The sequence below is a fragment of the Dendrobates tinctorius genome, unplaced genomic scaffold (assembly GCF_039654945.1).
Source record: "Dendrobates tinctorius isolate UK_male_01 unplaced genomic scaffold, ASM3965494v1 ptg000342l, whole genome shotgun sequence".
Lineage (NCBI taxonomy): Eukaryota > Metazoa > Chordata > Amphibia > Anura > Dendrobatidae > Dendrobates > Dendrobates tinctorius.
This window is the reverse complement of record NW_027362008.1, coordinates 1,751,913-1,769,610: the sequence shown is the minus strand read 5'-3', so window position 1 is coordinate 1,769,610 and position 17,698 is coordinate 1,751,913. Positions and strand designations below refer to the sequence as shown.

At 50.2% G+C, this 17,698-nt stretch overlaps 2 protein-coding genes across 4 annotated transcripts in view; one reads left to right on the top strand and one right to left on the bottom strand.

Annotated features, from left to right (window-relative positions):
• Nucleotides 1-17,698, top strand: part of LOC141074931 (uncharacterized) — a 1,026,924-nt gene that overhangs the window by 925,202 nt on the left and 84,024 nt on the right. The window lies entirely within an intron of this gene.
• LOC141074923 (uncharacterized) overlaps nt 1-17,698 on the bottom strand; it is a 41,235-nt gene that overhangs the window by 21,772 nt on the left and 1,765 nt on the right. Inside the window, exons 4-9 of one of the 2 annotated variants that reach the window (XM_073562237.1) lie at nt 17,246-17,369; nt 7,753-7,850; nt 7,596-7,674; nt 7,392-7,489; nt 7,153-7,270; nt 402-475 (exon numbers count right to left, since the gene is read on the bottom strand). In XM_073562237.1, the coding sequence (XP_073418338.1) occupies nt 402-475; nt 7,153-7,270; nt 7,392-7,489; nt 7,596-7,674; nt 7,753-7,850; nt 17,246-17,369 (591 nt within the window). The remainder of the gene's footprint in view (nt 1-401; nt 476-7,152; nt 7,271-7,391; nt 7,490-7,595; nt 7,675-7,752; nt 7,851-17,245; nt 17,370-17,698) is intronic. The other variant, XM_073562238.1, reaches the window with a different exon arrangement.

Here is a 17,698-nt window from a genome sequence, read left to right as displayed (position 1 = left end):
CCCATGATGCCACTCTTCATAGGAGAATCAAATAGGAGAACTACTTGCAAGTGGCCACTTTAAATACCTTTTCTCATGATTTGATACACCTGGCTATGAAGTTCAAAGCTCAATGAGGTTACAAAACCAATTTAGTGCTTCAGAAAGTCAGTAAAAAGTAGTTAGGAGTGTTCAAATCAAGAAAATGATAAGGGTGCCCATACTTTTGCACCGGTCAAATTTTGTTTAAATGCAGATTGCACATTTTCTGTTAGTACAATAAACCTCATTTGAATCCAGAAATATAACTGAGTCCATCAGTTATTAGATATATGAAACTGAAATACCTGTTGCAAAAACCAAAATTGTTATAAAGAAAAAAGGTTAACATTAATAGGGGTGCCCAAACTTTTACATATGACTGTATGTGGAAAGCCTCTTCCACGTTGTGAACAGGAGTACGGCTTCTCTCCGGTGTGACTTCTCTCATCTACAACTAGAGCTGATTCTTATGAAAAACATTTCCCCCATTATAGGCCTTACAGATCCATTTTTATTATTGATTTTTAGCCATTTTTCTCTTAGTTTTTCATCCTCACATTTCAGGAGTAATAATGTTATTTCTCACTTATCTGTGCAGTTCTCCTGCTATTCAACCTATAAATGTAGGAAAATACTGACACCTGGGTGTTACCATTCCCTTTGTCATAAGGGCGTTCCCCTACATTGTCCAATCAGTGCCGAGTGTCAGAAAGTGTGGGGACGCATGCATGGAGAATGGTAACACCCTGTTATCACGTTATTCACAAATCGAGGAGGAACAACCGTGAATCTGGGCAGGAGGTTATTTCTCAGGTAACACAATTCTTCTCAGAAAATAATTTCATCCTATTTATAGGTAAAAAAAAAAGTGACGAGCCAAATGTTATATACCGGGGGCAACAGGACTGGATGTTATATACCGGGGGCAACAGGGCCGGATGTTATACACCAGGGGGCAACAGGGCTGGATGTTATACACCGGGGGGCAACAGGGCCGGATGTTATATACCGGGGGTGCAACAGGGCTGGATGTTATACACCGGGGGTGCAACAGGGCTGGATGTTATATACCGGGGGTGCAACAGGGCCGGATGTTATACACCGGGGGGTGCAACAGGGCTGGATGTTATACACCGGGGGTGCAACAGGGCTGGATGTTATACACCGGGGGAGCAACAGGGCTGGATGTTATATACCGGGGGTGCAACAGGGCTGGATGTTATACACCGGGGGGTGCAACAGGGCTGGATGTTATACACCGGGGGAGCAACAGGGCTGGATGTTATACACCGGGGGTGCAACAGGGCTGGATGTTATACACCGGGGGTGCAACAGGGCTGGATGTTATACACCGGGGGGTGCAACAGGGCTGGATGTTATACACCGGGGGTGCAACAGGGCTGGATGTTATACACCGGGGGAGCAACAGGGCTGGATGTTATACACCGGGGGGTGCAACAGGGCTGGATGTTATACACCGGGGGAGCAACAGGGCTGGATGTTATACACCGGGGGTGCAACAGGGCTGGATGTTATACACCGGGGGGTGCAACAGGGCTGGATGTTATACACCGGGGGTGCAACAGGGCTGGATGTTATACACCGGGGGAGCAACAGGGCTGGATGTTATACACCGGGGGTGCAACAGGGCTGGATGTTATACACCGGGAGTGCAACATTGCTGGATTTTATACACCGGGGGTGCAACAGGGCTGGATGTTATATACCGGGGGTGCAACAGGGCTGGATGTTATATACCGGGGGTGCAACAGGGCTGGATGTTATATACCGGGGGTGCAACAGGGCCGGATGTTATATACCGGGGGTGCAACAGGGATGGATGTTATATACCGGGGGTGCAACAGGGCTGGATGTTATATACCGGGGGTGCAACAGGGCCGGATGTTATATACCGGGGGTGCAACAGGGATGGATGTTATATACCGGGGGTGCAACAGGGCCGGATGTTATATACCGGGGGTGCAACAGGGCTGGATGTTATATACCGGGGGTGCAACAGGGCCGGATGTTATATACCGGGGGTGCAACAGGGATGGATGTTATACACCGGGGGTGCAACAGGGATGGATGTTATACACCGGGGGTGCAACAGGGCTGGATGTTATATACCGGGGGTGCAACAGGGCTGGATGTTATATACCGGGGGTGCAACAGGGCCGGATGTTATACACCGGGGGTGCAACAGGGCCGGATGTTATACACCGGGGGTGCAACAGGGCTGGATGTTATACACCGGGGGTGCAACAGGGCTGGATGTTATACACCGGGGGGTGCAACAGGGCTGGATGTTATACACCGGGGGTGCAACAGGGCTGGATGTTATACACCGGGGGAGCAACAGGGCTGGATGTTATACACCGGGGGTGCAACAGGGCTGGATGTTATACACCGGGGGTGCAACATTGCTGGATTTTATACACCGGGGGTGCAACAGGGCTGGATGTTATATACCGGGGGTGCAACAGGGCTGGATGTTATATACCGGGGGTGCAACAGGGCCGGATGTTATATACCGGGGGTGCAACAGGGCCGGATGTTATACACCGGGGGTGCAACAGGGATGGATGTTATACACCGGGGGTGCAACAGGGCTGGATGTTATATACCGGGGGTGCAACAGGGCTGGATGTTATATACCGGGGGTGCAACAGGGCCGGATGTTATACACCGGGGGTGCAACAGGGATGGATGTTATACACCGGGGGAGCAACATTGCTGGATTTTATACACCGGGGGTGCAACAGGGCTGGATGTTATATACCGGGGGTGCAACAGGGCTGGATGTTATATACCGGGGGTGCAACAGGGCCGGATGTTATACACCGGGGGTGCAACAGGGCTGGATGTTATACACCGGGGGTGCAACAGGGCTGAATGTTATACACGGGGGTGCAACAGGGATGGATGTTATACACCGGGGGAGCAACAGGGCCGGATGTTATACACCAGGGGGTGCAACAGGGCCGGATGTTATACACCGGGGGTGCAGCAGGGCCGGATGTTATACACCGGGGGTGCAGCAGGGCTGGATGTTATACACCGGGGTAGCAACATTGCTGGATTTTATACACCGGGGGTGCAACAGGGCTGAATGTTATATACCGGGGGTGCAACAGGGCTGAATGTTATATACCGGGGGTGCAAAAGGGCTAGATGTTATACACCGGGGGAGCAACATTGCTGGATTTTATACACCGGGGGTGCAACAGGGCTGGATGTTATATACCGGGGGTGCAACAGGGCTGGATGTTATATACCGGGGGTGCAACAGGGCTGGATGTTATATACCGGGGGTGCAACAGGGCTGGATGTTATATACCGGGGGTGCAACAGGGCCGGATGTTATACACCGGGGGTGCAACAGGGCTGGATGTTATACACCGGGGGTGCAACAGGGCTGAATGTTATACACGGGGGTGCAACAGGGATGGATGTTATACACCGGGGGAGCAACAGGGCTGGATGTTATACACCGGGGGTGCAGCAAGGCTGGATGTTATACACCGGGGTAGCAACATTGCTGGATTTTATACACCGGGGGTGCAACAGGGCTGGATGTTATATACCGGGGGTGCAACAGGGCTGGATGTTATATACCGGGGGTGCAAAAGGGCTGGATGTTATACACCGGGGGAGCAACATTGCTGGATTTTATACACCGGGGGTGCAACAGGGCTGGATGTTATATACCGGGGGTGCAACAGGGCTGGATGTTATATACCGGGGGTGCAACAGGGCTGGATGTTATACACCGGGGGTGCAACAGGGCTGGATGTTATACACCGGGGGTGCAACAGGGCTGGATGTTATACACCGGGGGTGCAACAGGGCTGGATGTTATATACCGGGGGTGCAACAGGGCTGGATGTTATACACCGGGGATGCAATGGTGCTGGATGTTATACACCGGGGGAGCAACAGGGCTGAATGTTATACACCGGGGGAGCAACATTGCTGGATTTTATACACCGGGGATGCAACAGGGCTGGATGTTATATACCGGGGATGCAACAGGGCTGGATGTTATACACCAGGGGTGCAACAGGGCTGGATGTTATACACCAGGGGTGCAACAGGGCTGGATGTTATACACCGGGATGCAATGGTGCTGGATGTTATATACCGGGGGTGCAACAGGGCTGGATGTTATACACCGGGGGAGCAACAGGGCTGAATGTTATACACCGGGGGAGCAACATTGCTGGATTTTATACACGGGGATGCAACAGGGCTGGATGTTATATACCGGGGATGCAACAGGGCTGGATGTTATACACCAGGGGTGCAACAGGGCTGGATGTTATACACCGGGGGTGCAACAGGGCTGGATGTTATACACCGGGATGCAATGGTGCTGGATGTTATATACCGGGGGTGCAACATTGCTGGATTTTATACACAGGGGGTGCAACAGGGCTGGATGTTATATACCGGGGATGCAACAGGGCTGGATGTTATATACCGGGGGAGCAACAGTCCCGGATATTGTACACCGGGGGTGCAACAGGGCTGGATGTTATACACCGGGATGCAATGGTGTTGGATGTTATATATCGGGGGTGCAACAGGGCTGGATGTTATACACCGGGGGGAGCAACAGGGCCGGATGTTATACACCGGGGGTGCAACAGGGCCGGATATTATACACCAGGATGCAATGGTGCTGGAAGTTATATACCGGGGGTGCAACAGGGCTGGATGTTATACACCGGGATGCAATGGTGCTGGATGTTATATACCGGGGGTGCAACAGGGCTGGATGTTATACACCGGGGGGGGCAACAGGGCTGGATGTTATACACCGGGGGGAGCAACAGGGCCGGATGTTATACACCGGGGAGCAACAGGGCTGGATGTTATACACCGGGGGGGCAACAGGGCCGGATGTTATACACCAGGGGGGGCAACAGGGCCGGATGTTATACACCAGGGGGGGCAACAGGGCCGGATGTTATACACCAGGGGGGGCAACAGGGCCGGATGTTATACACCAGGGGGGGCAACAGGGCCGGATGTTATACACCGCGGAGCAACAGGGCCGGATGTTATACACCAGGGGGGGCAACAGGGCCGGATGTTATATACCGGGGGGCAACAGGGCTGGATGTTATACACCGGGGGTGCAACAGGGCCGGATGTTACATACAGGGGGGCAACAGGGCTGGATGTTATACACCAGGGGGGGCAACAGGGCCGGATGTTATATACTAGGGAGCAACAGGGCTGGATGTTCTATACCGGGGCTGCAACAGGGCTGGATGTTATACATCGGGGGTGCAACAGGGCTGGATGTTATACGCCAGGGGGGGCAACAGGGCCGGATGTTATATACTGGGGGTGCAACAGGGCTGGATGTTATACACCGGGATGCAATGGTGCTGGATGTTATATACCGGGGGTGCAACAGGGCTGGATGTTATACACCGGGGAGCAACAGGGCTGGATGTTATACACCGGGGGTGCAACAGGGCCGGATATTGTACACCGGGGGGGAAACAGGGCCGGATATTGTACACCGGGGGGGAAACAGGGCTGGATGTTATATACTGGGGGTGCAACAGGGCTGTATGTTATACACCGGGGGGCAACAGGGCTGGATGTTATATACCGGGGGTGCAACAGGGATGGATATTATACACCGGGGGTGCAACAGGGATGGATGTTGTATACTGGGGGTGCAACAGGGCTGGATGTTATACACCGGGGGTGCAACAGGGCTGGATGTTATACACCGGGGGTGCAACAGGGCTGGATGTTATACACCGGGGGTGCAACAGGGCCGGATGTTATACACCGGGATGCAACAGGGCCGGATGTTATACACCGGGATGCAACAGGGCCGGATGTTATACACCGGGATGCAATGGTGCTGGAAGTTATATACCGGGGGTGCAACAGGGCTGGATGTTATATACCGGGGGTGCAACAGGGCTGGATGTTATATACCGGGGGTGCAACAGGGCTGGATGTTATATACCGGGGGTGCAACAGGGCTGGATGTTATATACCGGGGTGCAACAGGGCTGGATGTTATATACCGGGGAAGCAACAGGGCTGGATGTTATACATTGAGGAGTGCAGCGGGGCCTAATATTATAGACAAGGGGGCAACGGGGAAAAGGGAGAAGCCAGAATGCAGTGACTGATGCGGGCGGCCCAATACTCTTCTCTCTATAGTGAATCTATCCATATTACAATATTCTCCATAAATGACATGCTGACAGGGGATATAATCCGTGCATGGTAAAGGACGCCCGCACTGGGCAGTACCTCGTCTCCATGTTTATACGTTGATTGTACCAGGTCTCAAAAACCAACATGGATGTCAGATAACGACAACTCTAGATGTGGCCACTGCAGCTGTTTGTACATACAAGCTCGTAATCCCTTATGATAAAGCAATTCTACACCCCGGCACAGAGGAGTGACAAAACATGTCATGTACTGTTACCTACCTGGTGTCCTCCGCTTTCCTCCCACTGAGACCAGTATTCTGGTCCTCCAACATCCAAGATGGCCTCCATAGTGGAAGAGAGACGACAGCCGTATTTATGACCCACACCTCCATAGCATGTCACTTACTGACTTACCACAGGGCTCTTCATGCCATCAGTTAGTCAACCTGGATGTAAGGGACCAGAACGCCGGCCGCAGTGTAGGAGGCAGTGGGAGGCAAACAGAGGCAACAGGTAGGACGACTCTACACGTGTCATCACTCGCCAGCACCAGGCAGAGGCTGATACATCACCGTGATCCATAGGACGGGGAGATTCATAACCTGTAACACAAGCTCAGTCATTTATATGACAGCACGGGACTTGTGGAAGAAAAATATGGACGGAAAGGATGGAAGGAATATTCACAAAGGTAAAGGAAAACTAAATCTGTGCTTCCTAAATCATTAAGAAGAGGCGTGAAGACGGCCCTGTTATTCATCGGTGCACCGCCGGACTCTACAGGAGCAGCCGCACCATCACCGGACGCTACTGCTGTGATGTGGACAGTGGATAAGCTTCACTGCACCAGAGACTCCACAAGATTTCACACACCGGTCACCATCATCACCACAGGACAGTCATCATCATTATCACACCGGTCATTATCACACACCTTTGGAAGCATCTACCAGAATCTCCTCCTTCCCGTCACTCACACACGGCTGATCCGCCCTCGTCATTGCTTCTTTTTCTGTCTCATCCTTCACTTTATTCTTAGTCGGATCTTCTCCCTGATATATCAGATGTAACAATCAGCACAATACAAGAAACCACCAAAATCTGTGACATCTATGACCTCGATCAGAAATGTCCCATATACAAATATCCGGTACAGGGCTCAGCACCGTCTACCTGATGATCCTCCGGGATGTTGTGATTCTCCTCTGGACAGTCCTGGGGACACAGAGGACGGGGACATCTCTGTGGTGGATTTCTCCTCCTGGATCCATCTGTAGGAAACACACAGTGATGGGATAGATTGTGTCATGTGATGATGAGATGATGGCAGTAGTAGTAGGTGACCACAGAGCAGACATGACAGTCTCCCCTCCTCACCCTGCTGATCGGCCCATATTGCGATCGCCTCTTGTGCTCCATGTATAACCTCAACCTTAATATCAATCAGATCTTCACCCTAAAAAGAAAAATGTAAGATGAGCTCAGGTCCCATCACTTCATGGTCAGATGTTGTGGGGGCTTCAGTGTCATCTACCTGATGATCCTCCAGGATGTTGTGATTCTCCTCTGGACAGTCCTGGGGATACAGAGGACGGGGACATCTCTCTGGTGGATTTCTCCTCCTGGATCCATCTGTGGAGACACACAGACTGAATACATGATCTGCCGTGTATCTGTCTATATATGAGACACGTCTCTCAGAACCGGTAATTCTGGGTTTATGGATCAGAGACTAAAATACATTGTTGTGGTCCTCACCACCGGTACCGAGGTCCCAGCACATTGTGGCCCCAAGTATGAAGTGATAATTACTGAGGCCAAAGCCTAATGCCCTCTGCTCTGCACCCGGAGGATGAGGACCCTGAGGAGAGGGACAGAGAAGACCCTCGTCAGTCAGATGGAGGAGCCGCACTAAGAAACACAACTTCTCCAAGTTTCCCTCCACCAGTGGTGGAACCACAGAGGAGCTGGAGAAAGCTCCACATTTCTATCCAGCGGTTTCTTCTCTCCTAATTCACATTATGGAGATTGTGGGAAGGACGGTTACCATTTACCAGTAATTGTATTCTGAGAGATCATGAGGTCACCATGAGGACACGGCCTCCCTCCTGGACAGGATCTTCTGGGATCACTCTAAGAGGAGAGAACCTGCCGCCCTTATATTAAAAGTCAGTTACTGAGCTTTTATTCTTCTTCTAATAGAGATAAATCTCAACATCTGCCTGGGTATAGCCATAACTGTTTATTTTCCATCCCCATACCAGTGTGAGGGCTCGCTTTTTACGGGACAGTTGCAAAAAAAGTACAATTTCACAAATGTTTTTTGAGTTTTATATTTATCATGTTCACTACATAGTGAAACTGACCTGGCAATATGATTCTCCAGGCCAGTATGAGTACGCAGATACCAAACACGTGCAGGTTTTCTTTTTACTGAGCTCAGAGACTTCCTTCTCCAGCTCATCCAATCTGTGTTCAGCCGCTTTTCTTAGGACCTTTTCTCGCTCGACATGGTCTCTTACTGTCTCTAAGCATCTCTATTTCATGATCCTGTTCCCTTTTGGCTAGCATGCGTCGCACCATAACTTCTTTAATTATATTTTCAAATGCGGCAGCTTGCCTACCCACTCTCTGCCACTTCAGAGTTCAACCTGTTCCTTCATCAGCAGGTTCAGCTTTCTCTTGGGTCTTCCATTAATTACCTTCGACCGCCTCTATGGTCTCTGCTGGGCTCTCTGAGGAGTCAATGTGTCACGGGACAGTAGTGGGAAAACAGGGGAAGAGGAACCTGGGCCCCTGAACTGCCTCTCAGGCTAAGGGGGTGCCCTGACTCTCCTTAACTTGGGGGTACACTTGATGGTAGTGAGGCCCAAGTCACCGACCTGTCCCTATCTCCTGTTTAGCCCTGAGCTAAACCCCCAACCACCCCTCCCCAGGAGGTGAGACAGGGAATAAAGTGAACTGCACCAATAACACATAAGGAAAGATAAAACAGACACCACGGGGTTAAAGTAACTAAAAGCCAAAACTTAGCTTTATCTGCTGCCAATGCTCCAAGCAGCAGAGTAAGGCATCTGATCAGCATCCAGCAGCATCATCACTACTCCAGATAAGCTGAACCCCCTCAGCACCACGTAGGTCCAGTCTTCACACCAAGGTTAGTTAGCAAATGACCAGTATTACCAACAGCTAGCTGGTGTACCAGGTGACTTTATATAGGAAGCTGGGAGTGGTCACCAGCAGACTAAACATGCAGTAACACCAGCGGCCACCGGAGGGCAAAAATTGATATTAACCCCCAATGGCCTGAAAGGAAGAAAGTTTATGTCAGAGCAACCCAAACTGACACAGATCCAAAAATGGATCGTGACACAATGTTCTCGCTCCCAGACTCCACCTCCACAGCCTCAGGTTCTCACCACCTACTGTCCTGGTGTCACACGCCTCAGTACAGTTCCCTTCCTCTTTCAGAGTTTTGGCGCAGTTGTCATTTTCCGCCACCTCAGAGGTAAATGAACCACCAGTCTGCTCTCCATGACGTTTGTGGGTTTTCACTCCACCTTCCCTCTTTGCTGATGGATCTCCACTGTCACAATGTGTCAGTTTTATTTTCCGCACACCATTGACTACCTCTGTGCTGGGGTCTGTCAGCGGCAATGTGACCTCCTTATCAGGGATATTAAGTTTGTTTGCACCTGACCCTGTCTCTTCTTCATCCCTCTTCTCAGAGGGTGCAGCCTTTCCTTCCTTTCTGCAGTCGATGTGTCCATAGCGACAAGAGGAAGACTTGCTATTTGTACCCGTGTCCACCTTACTGCACTCTTTTTCCCTTGCGTCACAGTCTGAATGGGAGTCACCACCACTCACCCTGGAACAAGTTCCCACTTAAACAGGTGTCAGACCCTTTTCCAGGGGCTACCCCATTTTCAATGGTCACACATTGGTCACCCCAGCTAAGTCCCCGAGTTGGTCAGACCCACACTTTCTTCTAGTCACCCCTAACTCTGGACTATCAACCTTAGGGGCCACTACCTCCTCCTCTAGATGCATCACACCTCCAGGAACCCCTACAGCCGCCTGCTTCAGTGGGCTCCCTTAAGGTCATTCCGGCTTCCCCCTAAGCAATCAGATACTCCCCTTTCCTCCCAAAAGTCCCAAAACAATGCTAAGTCCTGTTCTATTACAATAGGGTATGGCAAGTCCGGGACTACAGGGAAGTCATGGCTGGCAACAATCATGGGGGTCTCAATGATTACCCTGGACACCGGATAATCCCTATGGACCCCATGGATGCAGTGGACGTCCATCTTCCTTCCGGGAATCAGATAGACAGGGAATGTGGCGCTCACCAGAGTCACCGGGCTCCCTGAGTCAAGAACTCCAGCCACGCCCTCTCCATTGACTTCCACAGAACACCTCTGTGACGTCTTGTCATACTGATACCGGATACCAGACAGGTGCTGTTTGAACACTGTTCCTGGAAGAGTCCCTCAGCGCATTCACCCCCGCCCCTTTTTGGGCCACCACCCATTTTTTGGGTCACTGCCCCCTCTTAGGATAACCGTGGATGCCCACGGATCACGGAGTGATAGAACTCCTCGAGAAGAGCACTGCAAGCCACTTCACACATGGCTGCTTCGCCTCCCACAGCTGTCGCTGCCTCGCTGGACCTCCTGGCACTGCTCACCGACCCACAGCAAACCTGGAATGAGGATGTGGACAAGCTTCGTAACCCTGCCGAGTTACAGCCAGACACTTGCTTCCGCGTGCTGTTGGAGCTACAGTGCAGAAAAAAAGCATTTAGTCAGCCACCAATTGTACAAGTTCTCCCACTTAAATAGATGAGAGGCCTGTAATTGACATCATAGGTAGACCACAACTATGAGAGTCAAAATGAGAAAACAAATCCAGAAAATCACCTTGTCTGATTTGGTAAGATTTATTTTGCAAATTATGGTGGAAAATAAGTATTTGGTCATTAATAAAAGTTCATCTCAATTTTTTGTTATATATCCTTTGTTGGCAATGACAGAGGTCAAACGTTTTCTGTAAGTCTTCACAAGGTTGGCACACACTGTTGGTGGTATGTTGGCCCATTCCCCCAAGCAGATCTCCTCTAGAGCAGTAATGTTTGGGCCTGTCGCTGGGCAACACGGATTTTCAAATCCCTCCAAAGGTTTTCTATGGGTTTGAGATCTGGGGACTGGCTAGGCCACTCCGGGACCTTCATATGCTTCTTACAAAGCCACTCCTTCATTGCCCTGGTGGTGTGCTTGGGATCATTATCATGCTGAAAGACCCTTCCACGTTTCATCTTCAATGCCCTTGCTGATGGAAGGAGGTTTGCACTTAAAATCTCATGATACATGGCCCCAATCATTCTTTCATGTACACGGATCAGTCGTCCTGGTCACTTTGAAGAGAAACAGACCCAAAGCCAAAGCATGATGTTGCCGCCCCCATGCTTCACAGTAGGCATGGTGTTCTTTGGATGCAACTCAGCATTCTGTCTACTCCAAACACGACAAGTTTTGTTTCTACCAAACAGTTCTACTTTGGTTTCCTCAGACCATATGACATTCTCCCAACACTCTTCTGGATAATCCAAATGCTCTCTAGCAAACTTCAGACGGGCCCGGACATGTACTGGCTTAAGCAGGAGGACATGTCTGGCACTGCAGGATCTGAGACCCTGGTGGCGTAGTTTGTTACTGATGGTAGCCTTTTTTATGATGGTCGCAGCTACATGCAGGTCATTCACTAGGGCCCCCGTGTGGTTTTGGGATATTTGCTCACCATTCCTGTGATCATTTTGACCCCACAGGGTGAGATCTTGCGTGGAGCCCCAGATCTAGCGAGTTGCCTATTGCAGATTCAGTCTTCCCAGCCTGGTGCAGGGCTACAATTTTGTTTCTTGTGACCTTCGACAGCTCTTTGGTCTTCACCATAGTGGAGTTTGGAGTGTGATTGTTTAAGGTTGTGGACAGGTGTCTTTTATATTGATAAGTTCAAACAGGTGCTATTACTAAAGGTAATGAGTGGAGGACAGAGGAGCCTCTTAAAGGGAATCTGTCACATCATTTTTCGTATATAAGATGCGGCCACCACCATCAGGGGCTTATCTACAGCATTCTGTAATGCTGTGGCTAAGCCCCCGATGTTACCTGAAAGAGAAGAAAAACAAGTTATATTATACTCACCCAGGGGCGATCCAGGTCCGATGGGTGTCGCGGTCCGGTGCCTCCCATCTTCTAGCAATGATGTCCTCTTCTTTGCTTCCTGTCGCGGCTACGGGGCAGAGTACTGCAGTGCGCAGGCGCCGGACCTCTCTGACCTTTCCTGGTGTCTGCGCACTGCAGTACTCTGCTCTGCCCTCAATAGGGCAGAGCAGTGCGACTGCGCAGGAGCTGTGACGGAAAGCAAAGAAGAGGATGTCATCGCTAGAAGATGGGAGGCGCCGGACCGGACCGCGACACCCATCGGACCCAGACCGGACCGCAGGGTGAGTATGATATAACTTGTTTTTCTTCTCTTTCAGGTTACATCGGGGGCTTATCTACAGCATTACAGAATGCATTACAGAATGCTGTAGATAAACCCCTGCTGGCGGTGGCCACATCTTATATACGAAAAATGAGGTGACAGATTCCCTTTAAAGAAGTTACAGGTCTGTGAGCCAGAAATCTTGAATGTTTTTCGATGACCAAATACTTATTTTCCACCATAATTTGCAAAATAAATCTTGCCAAATCAGACAAGGTGATTTTCTGGATTTGTTTTCTCATTTTGACTCTCATAGTTGTGGTCTACCTATGACTAAATCCTTTTTTTCCCTACAGTATATCATTGCCCCAGCAACCAGGCTGTAGGCCTCGTCCATTGCCACTAGCAACAAGGCCACCAGAGCGCCCCCACAAGGCCCCTCACCGCCTGTGCACAGCAGTCTATCTGCGCCAACAGCTCCTCCACAGCAAGACTCCGCACTGTTCTGCAAGGCTCTGCACAGTGAGTCTCCGCACTGCTCTGCAAGGCTCTGCACCTCTCTGCACGGCTCCGCACAGCTTTGCAAGGCTCTGCACGGCTCCGCACTGCTCTGCACATTTCGTGATCCCGCCGATCCACAGCAAGCCGCACGGAGTTCTCCAGGTACGTCCTAGACCAATGCCTGCATTCTCCACCAATTATAGGGATCGTACTCACTCAGGTGTGGCAGGAGGAAAACAGGAGGCATGTTTCTTTAAAAAGTCAGTGGGGGTTTATTTGCTCCATAAACCCAGTAGCACCAACAAAAGGTAAACAGCCTTCAGAGCAGGCAAAACAACACAAAACAGTCCTTAGCCGGACTCTCTATTCCCTCAGGCCTGTTGGCACACAGGTTGGGGCAATGTCCAGCCTGGAGGCTCGGTCTGGAGCCACACACAGAAGGCCTTCTACCTCCAAAGTCACAGACCATGTGCTAATCCACAGCCTCCATTATGTAGGCTGTAACCACACCCACAGGTGATGTACATATCACATGGGCTGTTCACGTGATTGTGACATCACTGCAGGTCCTGCAGGGAAAAGGGGTACACACCCTCACCCAGAGGTGAGGTATGTGGGTAGACAGGTCCACCCATCTCTCATAGCTACCTGTACCCGGATAGAGGTGTACTAAACGACAACTTAGTGCTTACATGCATTAAAGAAAAATACTCCGGGTTACATCACAGGGAGCAGCCATCCCTGTGACACATACCTCCCATTGATTACAAAGCCGTTATCCTCCTTACACCACCAAGTACTAAGTCTTGTTTGCCAGAGGGATCAAATACGTCTAAATGCAAAATGTAAAAAAATTTATATAAGTTTTACAATGTGATTTTCTGGATTTTACTTTTGATATGCTCTCTCTCAATGTTTACATTAACCTTCCCTTATATTATAGACTGTTCATGTCTAAGTCAGTGGGAAAATGTACAACATCAGCAAGGGATCAAATACTTATTTCCCCCACTGTATACATTATATAGCGCTTTTTATTCCCTTTTTCCCCATTTTCTTTGGAAGTAATGTAGTTTCAATGTTCTAGAGTAATCATTCTTATTAAATTATGGTGCAACCTTTATCGGTTTTTATCTATATGCTGGAGCAGACTTTGAACAGCCTGTGGGAGGAGATGGTGGTCCCAGAGGCAGATGAGCAAACAGCGGAGGCTGCGGAAGGGATAACATTGTCTCATACTGTTACGCTTAGCGATGCACCAGCGATCCCGACAACGATATGGATCGCTGGTGCATCGCTAAGTGGTCGCTAGTGAGCTGCTACACAGGCAGATCTCACCAGCGACATCGCAGGGGTCGGGGGTTGCTACTTACCTGTCAGACGAGGCGATCCTGACGTCCTCCCGCCCACGTCCACGCCACAGGAAGGCCAGCAGGAAGTGCCCGACGAGAAATGATCCAGGACCTTCTCACACGATCAGCGATAACCAGCGGGGGAGCCGGTCGGAGGTAAGTATCACATGCAGTGATATCGCTAGCAATATCGCTATAACGTCACAAAATCAGTGATGTTACAGCGATATTGCTAGCGATATCGCTATGCGTAACGGGGGCTTACGTTCTAGACTGTTGTCACACAGGTGGGTGACAAGGGAGGGTGGATTACTGTGACCGAGGGGGGCTGGTGATAAAGTTATTATCAAAGGGGCAAGATCCAAGGAACAAATGGAGGCGGAAGAGGTGATGGGCGAGCAACTATCAGATGTAGAGGATAATCCTCCCCTCTCTGTTGTTCGTGGTTGGTGGAAGGGGACAGAGGAAACGAGCTTCATTGTTACCCAGCCACAAACACAGCATGGGCTTCTTGCTGCACCATCTGCATGATCCCCGTATAGTAATGATTAGGAATACTGCTGACTACTGGGTTGCCACTCTGTCAGATCCACATTATAAATCCAAATTTTGCCAGATGATTCCTGCCCTGGAAAGGGACCAGCGAATGCGGGAGTATCGAAACACGCTTTTACACAACCTTAAGAGAGCTTTTCCCCAAGACAGCAGTGAAGCACACAGTTCACATCGCAGCTGTAGACTTCCAACCTCCGGCACATCAATTCATCAACGCCAAAAAAATAGCAGCAGCAGTGGTGGAAGAAACAATTTCTGTGAGTCCTTTGACCCCTTTATTTACACCAACTCGTGCACCAGCATAACAGAGTCCAAGTCTTACATGTGGTGAATGAAATGAGAGGATGGTGCAGGAGTATCTAGAACTGAATACAAATACCGTCAGGGAGGGTTTGGACCCTTTCACATTTTTGGTCTTCCAAAATGGATGAGTGGCCTGAGCTCGCCTCACACACCTTGGAGGTTTTATCGTGGCCGGCAGCCAGCGTTCTCTCAGAACGTGTCTTCAGCGCAGCTGGTGGTGTCCTGACAGATAAGTGCAGCCGGCTGTCCCCTGAAAGTGTAGACCGCCTAACTTTCATCAAGATGAACAAGTCATGGATCTCCAGAAACTACTGCACCCCAATCGCAGACTGCACAGACCCGGTGATATTGCATTGTATAGTGTGATGCATTAATGTCACGTAACTGCACTCTGTGATGTCCTTAGTGTGGCTGCTGCTGATGTAAACACAAATTTGTGGAAATCTGAACAGTCAGGGTTGGTCTCCATCTACTGCTGTAGTGGAAGATGTGTCAGTCCCAATTAGACTATTTCTATTTTCGTGACAGTTATTCCACTTCTGTAGTGTCAGGCCCTCATTTGTTTAAATGTGAGCACTCCTGGTTGGGTGTTCATCTGCTGTATTGGGTGTAGTCAACGACCTGTTGGTCCCTATTATACTATCTATACTGTGGTGAAATTGATGTCACTTCTGTGGTGTCTGCCAGTAATTTTTGGTAATGTGAACACCCCTGGTTGGGTCTCCTCCATGCGTGTTGCCTGTAGCAGTAGGCCTCCGAGACCGTCAGTCCTCCACTACCCGTGTTACTATCCTTAAATGTTTCTGACAATGGTGATATGGTGAGGCTCAGCATGAAAGCAGGTAGAGGTGTTGCATGTGGTATCAGGGCTCCCAGCACAGGAGGCCTACACCGATCCCTCACCCACCTCGTCTTACTGTGACGCTCAACTGAAAGCTGTAAATGCTGTCCCAGACCCCGATGCCTCATGCCTGGCTGATTGCTGCAGTGCCATGCTACAATCCATACTGTAAATAAGCAAATAAAGTCTGTGGAGCCTCATTTAAGAGTCTCAAACACAGGAATAGCCAGATCTTCCTCCAGGGAAGCCTTTGCCGGCTGCCGCAGTGTTTTCTTTGACTGGTCTCCCTGAGGTCAGTGATTGTTTCGTGATGTTTGTCTACTAGGCATTGCTCCCACCTAGCCAGAGTCCTACTCCACACAGATGAGGGGCAACACCCTGAAACAGCTGTCTGTGGATGGATACCTGGCCTTGGTATTTCCCTTGTCATATCTGTAAACTCGTAAAGAGCTGGATATTGACTTAAAGGGCCACTTAATATGGTGGTAATGGTGGTTTCCGAAAGGAGCCACCCCTTGACTGGGTCCTTCCCTGGAGGAAGATCTGGCTAGTCCCGTGTTTGAGACTCTTAAATGAGGCTCCATGGACTTTATTTGCATATTTGTATTTCCCAGGGAGCATTGCACCTAGGATTTCACTGATTGAGCGCCTTTGCCGGCTGCCGCAGTGTTTTCTTTGACTGGTCTCCCTGAGGTCAGTGATTGTTTCGTGATGACAATCCATACTGTGGGAGAATTGAGGCCACTTTCCTGGTGTCTGCCCCACATTTCATATGTTTTGGCAGCTTATGGAACGTTACAAGGTGTTGTGCATGTGTTTGCTTTTGCCTCCCATTGAGTTGAATGGTGTTCGGTAATGTTCGGCGAATATTCGACAAATTAATTGGCGAATTTTGCAAATTCGGCGATCATAATCCGAACCGAACATTGAAATATTCGCTAAACTCTAGACATCACATCCACCAAAGCCAAACAAGGAGCCTCGCTGCTCACCTCGTGGTGTAAGAGGCCGGTGCTCCTCCATCATCACGGCCTGGTACCGATCCTGGTGTCCTTCTAGATACTCCCACTCCTCCATGGAGAGATAGACAGCGACGTCCTGACACCTTATAGGAACCTGACAACAACGACACCGTCATCACCCAGAATCCTCCAGTATAATGTCCCAGCAGTCACCTCTCCGCTCATCACCCAGAATCCTCCAGTGCCGTCCTGTATAATGTCCCAGCAGTCACCTCTCCGCTCATCACCCAGAATCCTCCAGTGCCGTCCTGTATAATGTCCCAGCAGTCACCTCTCCGCTCATCACCCAGAATCCTCCAGTGCCGTCCTGTATAATGTCCCAGCAGTCACCTCTCCGCTCATCACCCAGAATCCTCCAGTGCCGTCCTGTATAATGTCCCAGCAGTCACCTCTCCGCTCATCACCCAGAATCCTCCAGTGCCG